Source organism: Epinephelus lanceolatus, chromosome 3 (genome assembly GCF_041903045.1).
Source record: "Epinephelus lanceolatus isolate andai-2023 chromosome 3, ASM4190304v1, whole genome shotgun sequence".
NCBI classification, from domain to species: Eukaryota; Metazoa; Chordata; class Actinopteri; order Perciformes; family Serranidae; genus Epinephelus; species Epinephelus lanceolatus.
In genome coordinates, this window is record NC_135736.1 from 27576606 (window position 1) to 27591115 (window position 14510).

At 40.3% G+C, this 14510-nt stretch overlaps 1 protein-coding gene across 1 annotated transcript in view; it reads left to right on the top strand.

The window, feature by feature from the left end:
• The window catches only part of frem3 (Fras1 related extracellular matrix 3), a 38197-nt gene that overhangs the window by 5435 nt on the left and 18252 nt on the right, over positions 1-14510 (top strand). Inside the window, exon 2 of the mRNA XM_033624269.2 lies at positions 957-1046. Within this exon, the coding sequence (XP_033480160.2) occupies positions 957-1046 (90 nt within the window). The remainder of the gene's footprint in view (positions 1-956; positions 1047-14510) is intronic.

Here is a 14510-nt window from a genome sequence, read left to right on the forward strand (position 1 = left end):
TTTTCAGCAAAAAAGCTCTAATATAGCCCACTGTACTCTAACTGTTCAGTACTGAACAGCAGGCAGATAAAGATCACAACCAGCTAGTGAGCATAGTGAAGCATTTAGCAGCTAAAGAGCCACATATTTCCGTCAGGAGCTGATGGAGACCAAAACAGAGCTATAAGCAGAGTAAATATTGGACTTGCATTAATCAGCTGGCCAGAAACATGACTTTCAGATAGCTTAACACCTTAGCCAAATCAGCTTTATTAGATGATAATGTCAATATCACGTTTGCAGCAAGGGGCCAAAATAATCATATAATAATGGTGTACTATGCAGGTTTGTCAGTTACTATTTGTAGACACACTCGCCAGCAGCAGTGAAAGTAAAAGTCAACCCCAGATTCACTCTCGTTTGGCATTTCCCCTCACTGTATTTGAGATTTTTCGGTGCTTTGTCCCCTGAATGCTTGCTGTATATGGTCTGGCACCTGGTCGCTACCTTTGTTTAACATCTATAAGCGTCCAGAATACAGAAAAGTGATGATTGAGAGGAACTAATTTATGTATGAGGCTATATATTGTTTTTTAGGACAATCCTGCACTAATATGGAGTAATATTTTTCTGTCATAAAAGAAAATAATACATTATTAATTAACATAATTAAGGTCTGGATTATAGGCCTGATTATTATAATAACAATAATAACACCAACAATAATTATATTAATACATCTGCAACCAATAATAATATCATCATCATCATTGTAATAACTGTAGATTACTGATAAATATTTGCACTTTGCTTAAACCATCCTAAATGCTTCAAAACACGTCTCCTTGGGTCATAACACTTTAATTGCAGCCTTCGGGCTGTAACTTAAACCTTGTAAAAGTGGGTCAGTCGTCACAATTATCTTACCTATCGTTTTTAGCTAACACCCTATCTCTCTGTCTTCCTCATACCAACAGCCGATATCGATGACATGAAGATCTCTTATGTGCTGTTGGACGGGAGCAACGCCACAAGTGATATCTTCTACTTCACCGTCCAAGACAGTGGTAGGAATCCTTTAATATTTCATACCTGTGTGCACTGACACTAAACTGGGGCCCATGACTGAGGAATCACTTGGCCGAAGGCTGTGCTCAGACTTTATCTGTCTTTTAATGGCTTCCTAAAATTGAAACTTCCTGCTCTCTGTCAGTCTCCCGAGTGTTTGCATCACAAAGACTTAAGGCATTTGGCCATGACTGACACCCAGTATAGAGCCGCCATCTCTTTTCGCCCCACTGGAAAGGGTAGCAGGTTTAAAGGACAGGGGTCAAAGGGGACTTCAGCCAAGTGAAAGAGGACGGTCTACCTCATGTTCTAAACTTCATTGTTAAAGAACAATAAGATCCTTCAGCCCAGGGCACTTCTCTGGATTTCAAATGTCCCCCTTTCATGCTGTGATTGAAGTGACACAGTTAAATGTGTAAAGGTATGCAGGATGATCTATTCAGTTTATAATTAATTCTTGGAAATGCTCTAACAAAAACATGTTGCCATTTGGCTTCAAACATGTACCATGGTGTGTGTGTGTGTGTGTGTGTGTGTGTGTGTGTGTGTGTGTGTGTGTGTGTGTGAATGGTGTCAAAAACTTCTGCAAACCCATTCAGTGCATTTAATGGGACTCAAATAAAGAGGTGTGCTATTTTCTAGTCTCTATTTTATGCTTTACGAGCCATCAACATCCAATAGGGTACTTTACATTTCAAACTGATCCATTTACCTCTTTCTCACCTTATTCCGGCACTCCGTTTGTGTGCTGTGGTTTTACTGTTTATCTCCTGAATATTACATTTCCTCGTAGTCGCCTGACATCGGAGCCTCGCTTTTACAATGTTATTAATATCTACAGGTATGACATGACAGTCTAGTGGTCTCCTCATTTTAAAATATCTGCTCTTATCTTGTTTATCCTAAAGAATTCTCTTAAATGAACCACATACGCAGGGTGCAGACATGACGGTACAATGTATAAACTCTGCGGCTCACCTCTAACTTTCACGTAGATTTACACGAACAGCATGACAAATATAGCAAATGCAAAGCAATAAAAATGCAACAGGTGGCCTTTGCTATTCTAGTATCAGCCATAAAATACAAAACAAGATGTGGAAATGCGATCAATGCGTCAAGGAAAGTTTAGTCTATAATTGTGCTGGATTGAGGGCCATGTTGGTGATAAACCACATCACCATCAGGGCCATTGAGAAGACAGGGCCTGCAGGAAGTGTCTTTTTGACAAATTGCTGTCTTTTTGTCAGCAAAGTGAAGCCTCTTATTAGCTGCGACTGGATCCCAGTAATTAACATTTTCCCCAGATTGTAAATAAAGTAGGTGATAATTTACATTTGACGAGGTTCAGTAGCTCAGAAATTTATTTAATTATTATTCCTAATTCTATACTGTTCAACAGTGTTGTTGTTAATGTTAGTCTGCCTTAGCTTCTCTGTCTTTAGGTGGAGGTTTAACCACAGGAAGGGAACGCAAAGGCTTCAATTAGCTCAACACTCCTTTTTCTGTTTGCCTGTATACATTGTTTAAGCTTCCAGCCAACTCAGCTGAACCAGGTGCAGTGGTGCAGACTGAGACATAAAACAAAACCATGTTTCTGCGTGACCACGGTTCATATGCAAAGGCCACAGACACCGCTGCTGCCTTCAACCCACACCACAACATACATGTGATTAATGGCATACACTATATTATTCCACGTAATAGATAAACTGGTCAGTCTGTGCTCACCTGCACACTCACCATCTCATAGTGACACACGGGCTTACCCAGAAAAAGATCAAATAGCAGATAAAAGCAATTTAAGCCAAGCGGTGAATCACTAATGTGAAGTGTTGAGGGGGTGACTCCTGGGGGAGGTGGCCTTGTCCTGGACATGTAGGGACATGCATGTGAAGAGCACGCTAATGGTCAACCTATCTGCTGATAAATCTAAGTAGGTGAGCTGTTTGTGTTTGAAGCAAACCTCCCGGCCATTAGAGATTTGCACCTAAGATTATCCCCTGAGACCGGTCCCTGTTGGTGCAGTCTTTCCTAATCTTAATATGTGAATGGAATTTAGTAACCTATTTCTCAGAACTAAATAGAAATGTATTCTCCAATGCCATCATCATTCAAAACTATGATTAATTAATTAATCCAAATAGTGGTTAATTCTTTTGCAATTTCTCAATCGTTGAGGATCTTTTTCCAAACACACTCAGAGATTAGTTTGATAAAAAGACAGAAACAGTCACTATCCTTTCAAAATGCCCACATTGATCTTATGGGCTATAAACCTCCAATATGGACAGTAATGTTTTACCCTGAATTTCTAAATCCTTTCTTTGACACAGCATCTCCAAAACTACTTAGCTAAGTAACTTCTTACGTTTAACACAGCTTCAGTGTGACCTCGTTTTAGGACTCCTCAGTTGCACAGATATGGACAGCTGCTTAAGGGTCTTAGCAGTCTTTAAGAGGTACCTGCCGGTACATGCAATGATGTTTTTTCACAAGTAAATAAAACACACTCACACACACACACAAAGTCCAGATCATTAACATTTCCTTAGGGAGTAGTATTGCAGTTTGGCATACCTTGTAAGACTCAAATGTTGCATGTTACATGTGTGTTTCTGCAACTGTACATATTTTATCTACATTAAAGGGTAAGTTATGAGAAGTGCTTATGGAAAATGTATGAATGAATAAAGGGTAAGTTTGGTGTTTTTCAACCTGGACCATTTTTCCCATTTTTATTGCGTTTTATTGACTAATAGGAGCAACAATTTCTGAAATTAGTCCAGTACTGACCTAGATCGCCAGAGGTGAAACAGGCTGCAATGTAACAGCACGGGCATGTTTTCGTCCGCTAAAGTGTTTGTTTTTGCCACTTACAGGCTCAGATTGTTATTTTAAGTGTCTGAAAACGTATGGGAAGGACCCTACAGAGATAGACTTTTCTTGTACACGAGTAAGAGTTTTTTTGTTTAACCAGAAGCTGCCTTGAAATCGCCATTGCCAACACCAGACTCAATTTGAAGAAATATTAATTCATTTTTCACATTTAATTGTGTGAATTAAAAGTTCATTTCAAACGAACTAGAGGTGGTGATTGTGGGAACAGTGAATACACAAATGAATGTTTTTTGTAAGTTTAATTTGTTCCTGTCTACTCTAAATGAAGTGTGTTTTATGATGATAAAATTACAGGTCATTTAAATGGAGTGTGGTGGGTTTGGCAAAAGTGATTTCAGGAATGTTTCTGTTAAAACAAAGATCTTCCTCTTAAACAAAACAGCGTTTCTCTGTAGTGATCATCTCTATATGTTTTCAGACACTTAAAATAATAATCTGAACCTCTCAGTGGCAAAAACAGGCATTTGTAATGGACGTAAACTGACAGTGCACACATGCCAAATGGCTACATTGCATACTGTTTCGCGGCTGCCGTCTGCAGCTGCCTTCCTCAGTACTGGATCAGCTTCAAAAATTGCTGTTCCCATTTGTCACTTAGACACAAAACATGGGAAACTAGGGACCAGGTTAAAAATTACAGAACGTACCCTTAAAGATCTTAACCAGAAGCTTGAATGTGCTGTGTCTGAGGAAGTGTGTGTGGCCAAGCACAGCTGAAGTGTGTCTCAGTGAGAGGTCAGGAGTGGACATTCAGTTTCACACCAAGAGACCTGCTGGTCAGCGGTTAAATTCCAGACTCTGAGGAAAAAGTTAACGTAGCTTTTCTCAAGTCAGGACACATCAAGTGGGCTTTTTGCCTTATCGCCTCTTTGCAGAAATGTGTCGGAGGTGCATCAATCATTCACAAGACAGAAAGAGGAAAAACAATAAATGAAGCTGACAAAGCTTCAATGAGGAATGCAGAGTTTGCTCACAGATTTGTTGGCTGTGTACAACTTACTTCGTAAATTAAGTCAAACATACACTAGACTATATAGATAGAAAAGAAATGGCATTAAGGGGTCCTAATTATATATGTCATTACATATATTGACAATATTGTAACTTGCACTAAGTTTAGCATAAGCTTGGCAGAGAGAAGGGTTGATTTTGAGCACTAATAATGCAGCCTTCCTTTTCTTAAAGAATCTTACACATGTGATGGTCTGATGACCCACAAAGTCTTTTATATTATCTCAGAACCCAAATAGCTTTGGCATGAGAGCTGCAAAGAGAGAGGAAGGAACACTGATTGATGGGTCAAACATGAATTTGTTTGTTTGTTTGTTTTATCTTTATCCTGTAAAGCTGTGTTTGGCAGCTATGATTTTAAAGTGGCAGTTCTCCAAAACATGGATTATCCTGAGTAACATGATTTCATGATTTCTAGAAAGAGACTTTTTTTTTTGTCATTTTGAGCACCATTAGCCGAGTGCCATCTGGTGCCATTAGAGAAGGCAGACATCTCTACAGCCGATATCTCCAACACTCTGTAATTCACACCAAAAAAATCTAGACTGATAAATAGCACTACAGATAAGAGGAAAAATATGTATCTATGATTCAGAGGTGAACTGTCCCTTTAAACAATGACTAAGAAAGTTGCAGAATTTTACAAAACTACCAACGAATTCTCGAAAAACAGTAAGAAAAACAAACTCAACTGTCTTGTCCTGTGGCAGTGACCTCAAACACAAACTGTAGTTCACCTTGGGTCATTCTTTATGTCTGCCGGGAATTTCTATTGGGAAAGCAATAACCTCCATGCGAGTGACCAGGTCAGAAACTCCCTGCAGCCATTCAAAGTGTGGGACAGTGAGGCAGTAAATATTTCTTTTTACAAGTGGATACAGAGCTCGCATATATCCTTGTCCATCAGGCATGGGCCCAGTGAGCCACAGGCTAAGAGAAGAAACCCTTATTTACTGTCAGACTTGTTGAGACGCCTGTAGGTTTCTGCTCATTTCTTAGTCATAGGACCAGGAGGTAATATATTTATGTCAGGTCTTTTGACTTTGGAGTGAAGTGGTCTTCAGAAACACTGCCTCTGCTTGCCAATCTGGGTGCAAGATAGCCTCGGATTTCATAGCAGCACTAATCAAACTCTACTGATTAACAGATGAGAAGAAAGAGAGACTGAGCCTCTACATTCAGATTATTCGGTCGCTATGATTTTCCCAATAGCAACAATATAGTCTTCCAGCTCTGCAGAGGGATCACAGACCCCAGTGGGTTGAGTGTTATGTGATCATTCAGAGCCCGGAGAGGAATGCACTTCCTTGGAGACTCCAGACTCCAGGGCCGCAGACAGAGCAAGGCCTGGAAGTGAAGTGGTATCCCGAGCAGACAGGTGTGTACGTGAGAGGGAAGGCTCCAGGGGGATCCCCTTTCAAAGCCCTCCGTCACCCCACTCCCAGCGCCGCAGAAATCCAACCCAATCTCAGATAGCCCGATAACCTAAAGACTTCCACTGCGGAGGTGCCGGCTCCGGAGGGGCACTTCCCCAGAGGGTGCAATGATACCCAGAAAGGAAAAATGAATGAAAAGGAGCTAGAAATGTGTGTATGTTTGTCTGGTGAATTTTCCTCCGTACAGTGAGTGCACTCTGTTGTGCAGTAGGACTGCATGCTGACTGACACGGCCATGTTACACCCCTACTTCCTAACAGTGTTTTGGGATCTTACATGTCACCCATGTCAACAGTCACCGGGAGATTTACTGGCTAATGGTGCCACAGTTGGGGCCCCCGGTGACTAGAAGCTGAGGCCTCTTAGTCCCCCTCCACCACAGCCCGCTCTGTTGTCACTCCCTCTCCTTCCCCTCCTCTAAGACTTCTTCATGGTGTTACCATTCTTCTTCTGTGGTGTGTTCTTCTTTTGACTTCTTCTCCATTTCCATCCCTTTTCTCTCCTCTCAGATTTTCCCCTATCCCTTTCAATGGGCCGTGGTATCACTTCATTCTCAGTCTTTCTGTCTCTTTTTGTCCTTTTTCTTCAACCTTGATTTATGGTGGTTGGACGGCTGCAGGGGTGGGGAGTTATGATGTATGGCTACAGCGGTTATTCTTATCTGCTCTCATATGGCAAAGCTGTTGCTGCCCCTGGCCAAGCTGTCATTGAGTTACTCGCACTCCTTTCCTTGTCCTTTTCTTTTTAGCCATGCTTGCGGCGTGGCCTCTGGGATGGCAATGTCGTTCTGTCAGATTGTCATTGAGTCCACCACTTATGGATTAGATTTGGTTTGGACATCCATATTGACCAGAGGATGTATACTAATGATTTTGGTGATACCATGGGTGTGTTCCAAATTGCATAGTTTTTTTTACTTATAGAAGGTACTCCAGCTGCCGTTAAAAACTACATACTGTTGTGTGCAGTATGCACACAATTGGGACTTTCTTTTGAAATTACCCCCTGAAATTTGACCCTCTTTCATATATATCTGTTTCTTTGCAATACATGTACTTTTAACTTTTAAGTTATAATTGCATACATTGTAAATTTTAACATATTATATTCATATTATATTTTTGCAGTTGGTTATCTTTATCATTATTTTGTTCATTTAAACAACCAATATTCCTATTATTACTATTCGACTGGTCATCAGTTACTGAAATGCGCTGTCATCTGTCATTGCAACGTCTGACAGCTGTCAGTCAGCTGTCAGCTGTCAGCTGTCATATGTTTGTGTGTCAGACGATGTGACGTATCCCTCTGCCACTGTGCAGAGGATTGTGGGTCAGAATAGCCAGAGAAGCCTGCTGGCCTGCATACTGCAAAATTCAACGTTGTACTAAAATATCTTGGTGTTTTTGGCATACTGCATTTGACATACTATGTATCGGGACATACTAAATCTTTTTCTGGCATACTATAGTATGGTAGAATGAGTACTGGAACACAGAGTGACTTTTTATCTTGTGCCACTATGAGGTTGACATTTGTGGTTTTGACTGAAATGGCTCGACAGCTATTGGATGTATTGTAGTTTTGCTACAGACGTTCATGTGTCCCTTAGGATGAACTGCATTACCTTTGGTCATCCCTTAAAGGGGACCTACAGTATAGAGTGCTTCAGGAATGTTTTTTATAGGCCGACATGGAAGTTAATGTCGCCCTGGTTCTCTATACAAAATGCCGATGGGATTTATCCATTGGGTTTTGCAGAAAATAAGCTCTGTGGCAACAAAAAAAGTTTATGGTACTTACAGATTTTGTTCAGTAAGATCATCTTTATGATTTTTGAAGTGTAAATGAGGTCAAAAGCTAACGTAAGCATGAACTCCACGCTACCACTTGTTGTCATCGCCACCATAGAAGGCCTTCCTTAGAATGGTAGCACTGATAATGGGAGCATGTTTAGCATGCTGACATTCAGCTCTGTTTATTACATTACTATAACTTTAGGGCAGGCTAAAGGACATGACATCTGCAGGTGCTGCCATTAGCTTATACATAATTCAGAAAATGTTTGTTAAAAGTCTTTTTGTTAATATCTTTTTTAGTTTTTTGCATCCTTATTCATGATTCTGCACCTCCTAGTTTGACACAAGATGAAGATTCCCAGTGCCGCATCTGTGATGTTATTAGATTTCTCCAAGGTGTTGCAAGCATCTGTGTCACGATGTCAAGTATATGGCAAGCAAGTGTCAAAGATGTGGCTCTCAGTCCCTGTCAAATCATGATTTGTAACATCCTGTGGATATAACTTCACTGTCCTAAACTGAAGCAGCAATGGAGCCTCTGTGATGTGTCGATTTACAGCACATGCTGCTACTGTCCGGAAGGAATGATAAGTTATTAATACATTGAATCATGCAGCATTCCTACAAGACTCCTTGGAACGTAGAGAGGAAGCTATAGCTTTCACTATCTATTCCTACTCTTATTAAGATGTTAAAGAATCAAAATAAAGAAACGCTCAGCTGTTTCCATCAACATTTGACATCTCCATGATTAAAGGGACCATAGTTAAAAACACAGTGGTATTTAAATACCGAGCATAGCTGACTGGAACCTCCCCAGTATTTATATCAACAGGATGATTAATGAGGAAATGTAATAATGGCGATGCTTGTCACCTGATGAGGATATTCTTAGAAGGTTGCTCTTCCTTGCATCATGCTGGTGAACGTCAAAGCCTCATATTGACCTTCCTCTCCAGTGATATCTCCGGCCTGACCCAATATCCCGCTGCATCTATGTATGGTGCAGGAAGCACTGCTGCGTGAATGTGAGCTGATGAGGAATGTGCTGTTGAAGGACGCTGGTGCAGGGAAAATCTCAGGCTGTAATGTCCTGTGTACGTTTTGATGTTGTTTTGCAGGTAATGGATACTCGAAAATTTATGAAAAACACTCTTTTGCTGAGTCAGTCTGTCGTTTTCTGATGCTGACTTTTAGTTTTTTAGTTAAATACTACACCAAAATACCTTAATGTGCCACTTTGTAGCAGGCCAGTGTGTGACTTACTGCACTAAAATAAATCAAGTAGCATTTAGTGAAGATTTGGAGACGATCCAGTTGCTCTCACTCAGGCCCTAAAACAGGAAAACATTAGCATACTTCTTTAATATTCATTCCGTGCCCTTGTCAGTGATTAGCATCAATCACACTGAAGCTAATTTATTAAATAGCTGCTAACAGGGGCATTTAGAAACACATGTGGCTCATAAAACTTTACATCCAAGCAGAAATTAGGATGATTGTCAGTTTGAAAAGCTAATGGAAATGTGAGCTGTGCCAGGCAGCTACTGTATGTATTGGATTTGATGGCCAGTCTAATATAAGGTAGAATGTGTGTGTCATAAAAATTGTAATAAATTAGACCATCAATCATGTCTAAAAAAATCTATTTTGACTTTTATGCTTGCAACTATTTTTTTCACAGGCTTTTAACTCGTCTATTTTGAGCTAATTTGAACCATTTTCATGTCTGTCAGTCCCGTCTAAAGGACAGCCCTGCTGGGAAGTCTGGCTTCTTGATTTTTTCTTGATTTTCTCGAGACTCATGCCAGCTCCAGCCTCTGTGTCTGTACAAAAGAAGTCAGAGAAAGGGAGATTCCCCTCTATTACACTGCGTGAACAATGTGGAGGCAGGCAGGGAGGCATGCCATGGTGGTAGATCTGGCCCACCCAGACTGTGGCCTGCTGTCCCTCTCAGTTGTCCATCCCCTCAGCGAACAAAGACGACACAGGGAGGAAGGGGGGCACGAAGGGGGGGTTGTTGGATGAGGTTCGTGGAGTACAGCTGTCACTCTGCTCCACATAATCTGGGAGTCTGGCGGGAAGGAGGACAGAGACAGATAGACGGACAAAGCCAGAGCGACCTTCGCTTTGATGGTCTTGAGCTCGGACAGAAAACTGTTTTACTTGCTTTTCATCTTCATGTAACTTTGTTTGAGTAAACAGTGAATGAGATACTTTGAAATTCCTTTGAATGGCTGAGGAAAGGTCAGGACACTAACAGTAGTTATTCTGAACAAAAGTAACCACTTGTACCACTTGTACCACTTGTACAGCAAAGAAACAGCACCTGTTGACCGCACAGTGTAACAACAGACCCACTGAGTGGACAGGTCAGGGAAAATGACAGATGGGGTCTCCTTAGTCCTGTTGGCTAAAATGTGGTGTTGGCATTCATTAAGTTCTGAAGGATATTTTCCTATTAAAATAAGACAAGACAAGCCAGAGTCAAAAAGTGCTTTATACTGTATGTCAATAATTAAAACAGCCTAAACATGAAAACAACAACTTTTAAAGGAACTGCTAAAAACACTTTGGTGTATAAAAACTGAGGAAATAAAAGATAGTCTAAATTAACTTAAAATCAGGAAAGGCTCTCCATAAAAGTATGTTTTAAGAAGGGATTTAAAAGAGATCACTGACTGTTTCAGAGTCTCGGGGCCCTGACAGCAACCACTCTGCCCCCTTTAGTTTTTAGCAGGGCCTCTGGAACAGACAATAAACCTCTGCCCGAGGACCTCAAAGTACATCCTGGCGTGTACAGTACTATGAGAATCGGAGATATAGCCCATGAGAGAACATGAAGAGCCTGAAAGGTAATCAATAAAATCTTAAAATCTGTTCTAAAACATACTTGGAGCCAGTGTAAAGAGGCTAAACCTGGAGTGATGTGATCATGTCTCTTGGTTCTGGTTAAAAAGCCTGGCAGCTAACCTGCGATAAGATAAAACCCCAACCCTAACCCTTTAATTACCCAGAGGGAATTGCTGTGCTACATCTGCAACACAAAGTTTGTGAAATACAAAAAGACCAAAATATACAATATATACAAAGCCAAAAACAGGTCACCTGTATGTATGACAAATATAGTAGGGTTTGTACAGTGTCAGATCTGAGGTGTTTAAGTGTTTGAGACTGCACATAAAGGAAACATAATTTGAGATTGAAGTGTTAATGCTGACCTGGGAAACAGCAGTTTGACAAACAATTCTCAGTACAAGATGAGCAAACCATCAGCTGATCTCACAGGATGTGGCTTAAAGCTCTAGAACATTTCCAGGAGGAGATCTTAACTGTTTCTCAAACTAAAAAGGTGATGTTTAATTATAGCAATGACGATGAGTTGATTTCGTTTTGATGGTAGGTAAATTACAGGCAGTTAAAACGTCAGGAAATATTAGTCATATGATGGCCATTTGTGCAATGCCATTACGTCATTTCATATTTGTCACGTTACACCTGTATCTCCGGTTCACATGTCAGCTGGTAATTGCTATTTCTGACTCTTACAATTACGGCTGGGTATCATTTGAAAAATGATGATACCAGTACAAATATCAGTACCCCTAAAGTTATAGGGATACCAGAGAGGTACTTTATTTGATACCTTTTTTACAGCCATGTAAACATGGTGTCAAGTTATCTCCGTGCTTGATGAGGTGCTTTATTATGTTTCTTGTATTCCCAGTTATTCCTGATATAATCCTCCCACATTTTATACATTTATTTTTATCAGACATCACAGGCCTGTAGTATAGCCATGCTTTCAAAGGTTTCGGTCGCATCTCGGCATGCTGAACTGCCATCATAAATACACCACGCTCGACTTCACCACTCTATAAACTGTATGAGTTGTAGCTGAGCAGTAAATGGACCTGCACTTGTATAACGCCTTTCTAGTCTTCTGACCACTCAAAGCGCTTTTTACACCATGAGCCACATTCATCCATTCACACACACATTCATACACTGGTGGCTGAGGCTACCATACAAGGTGCCACCTGCTACTCAGTTTTTAACACACTCACACACCTATGCAACAGCCATTGAGTCTGAAATCTAGATATAGGAGTAAAAAAAAACCTATACATCAAAACTATGACAATTTAGAAGAAAGATATGGCTTTATTAGTCATTTTGAATCTCTTAAAATCCATTGGTTGTGTGTGCACTGTAGGTGTCTGCTGTTCAGCATAATATAGTCCACCAGTCTATGAAATACCAGAGCCATAGCTGTGTTCTTGTCTCATTCATAAAAACTCCATTGTTGTACTTCTTGTAGCAATGCAGAAACCTAAAGCTGCCTGATTGCTCGGTGCCAAGACAGAAGCAGGCTTTTTGTCTCTCTGTGTTCATTTGATAATCCTCGATGATGGCCACTGACTAAGCTTCTCTTCATATCAGATCCAAATACGGCCGTCTGCCAGGACACACTTTCTCCGGCACTGAAACAATCTGATAATTGAAGTTTGTCAAAGACTTTCTATACATCAAACCACAATGAGGAGTCTTCTAGTTGAGATGAGGATTTGATTCCTTCTTGGTTTAACAGGTTCATGACTTGTGAAGCAGTGCAGGTTGAGCAAAAGTCTAGAGTTTATATACGTTTACCAGAATACAGTTACTGTGTGTGATTGTTTTTGCACAGAATACAGCAAAGTCATACAGTCCGTTGTGTAACTGTATCATTTCATGCATGTACTGTATAAACACTGAAAGAATCTGGGGCAAGCAAAAACAGACATGATACATGTTTCCTGTATTTTTAGCCGTGACTGTTGGAAACCTGAGCATGGAGACTGGTCGAGGGTAGCTTTGCCCGCTGGGCTCTGTTGCTCCATGTTGCCTGCTTTTTACCAGGCGTGGGCTTTTGTGGAGTGCTTGCATTCATGTGTCCGTCTGTGTGTGGAAAGTGGCAGATAAATAAGACATACCAGGTATTTAAAAAAATATTTCACTGCCTGAAAGATGTGTTTTTTTTTTTATAAAACAAGGCTGTCTATACAGTAGAAAGATGCAAATACTTTGGAAATGAGTGCTGCTTGATCAGAGAAAAAAAGAGAAAAAGAGCATTTGCTTTTGCTCAGGAGGTAGAAAACCTACAACTACCAGAATGCACTAAGCGGACCAATAAACACTCCCGCTGGTGGGTGATGTAATATGAGTTTTGCCATTTTTATAGTTTCTGCACAGGATTTTGGATTATTGCAGAAAATAAGCTCTGTGGCAAATACAAATTTAAGATACTTACACGTTTGTTCAGAAAGATAATCTTCACAAATTAACACTACTTATATGATTTCTGAAGCGTAAATGCAATCCTCAGAAGGTGGTTTAAGAGTTTATTGATTTAAAGGATGTATGGAAAGTTGCAGGATGATGCTATAAACTGATTGTCTTAACTCTTGCATTAAAACAAAATCAAAAATCCCCAAACAAACAGGCCGTTACAAAAACAAATTTCAAATCAATGGGGTGTTAAATGATTTCATCAAACAATAAACTAAGATTAATCAAACACACAGGGGTTAAAGACTCACCTCGTGGCATCCATGCTTCACACTCATTTCAGTACACCTGCCTAAAAGGTTCCTGAGTTACTGGGTCAGGTTGCTTATTAAAGTGACTTAAACAATAATAGGAAACTAGAGGGGCTTGCTAGATTTTGCTCTGACAAACGATGTTCGGCATGATGGAATTCTTAGGTCTCATTTAGCTACTTGTTAGTAACTGACTTTTATAAGACACAAAAAAGCTTCAAAATTCACAGGTGGGCATATTTTTTTTCATTGAACCAAAAGTAAATGACTCCTAAGCTTGTGTTAACCACAGACCTTATTTCAGGCATCCAACCAAAAACCTAGTCAAAAAACCCACTGACTTCAAGACGAAGGAACCGGGAGTGCAGAAATGCTAATTTATTTCCATGTTTCAGGACTCACTCCTGCAGCACTCTATAGTCTTTGGGTGCATTTGTAAATCCAATGAGTAGGCTGACATTCGAAGAAACAGAGCGTGCTATTTCTACATGAATTAATGAATGATTGAGTCAATCAAACGTTCACTCCAGGTATCTGAGAGTCTAGCAGAGAGATCTGTGCACTCGTAAGCTGGAGGAAGGTTTACCATAGTTCATTTACACATACGGCCCACATTGTTATGATACAAAGCTGGTTCGAAATCAGCATAGTATCTCTTAAATGCCAGAAGTGATGTGATGAAGTACTGTCATATCAGTTCCATCTGAACATGCCTCTGTGAGTGTGCTTTGCCCCTT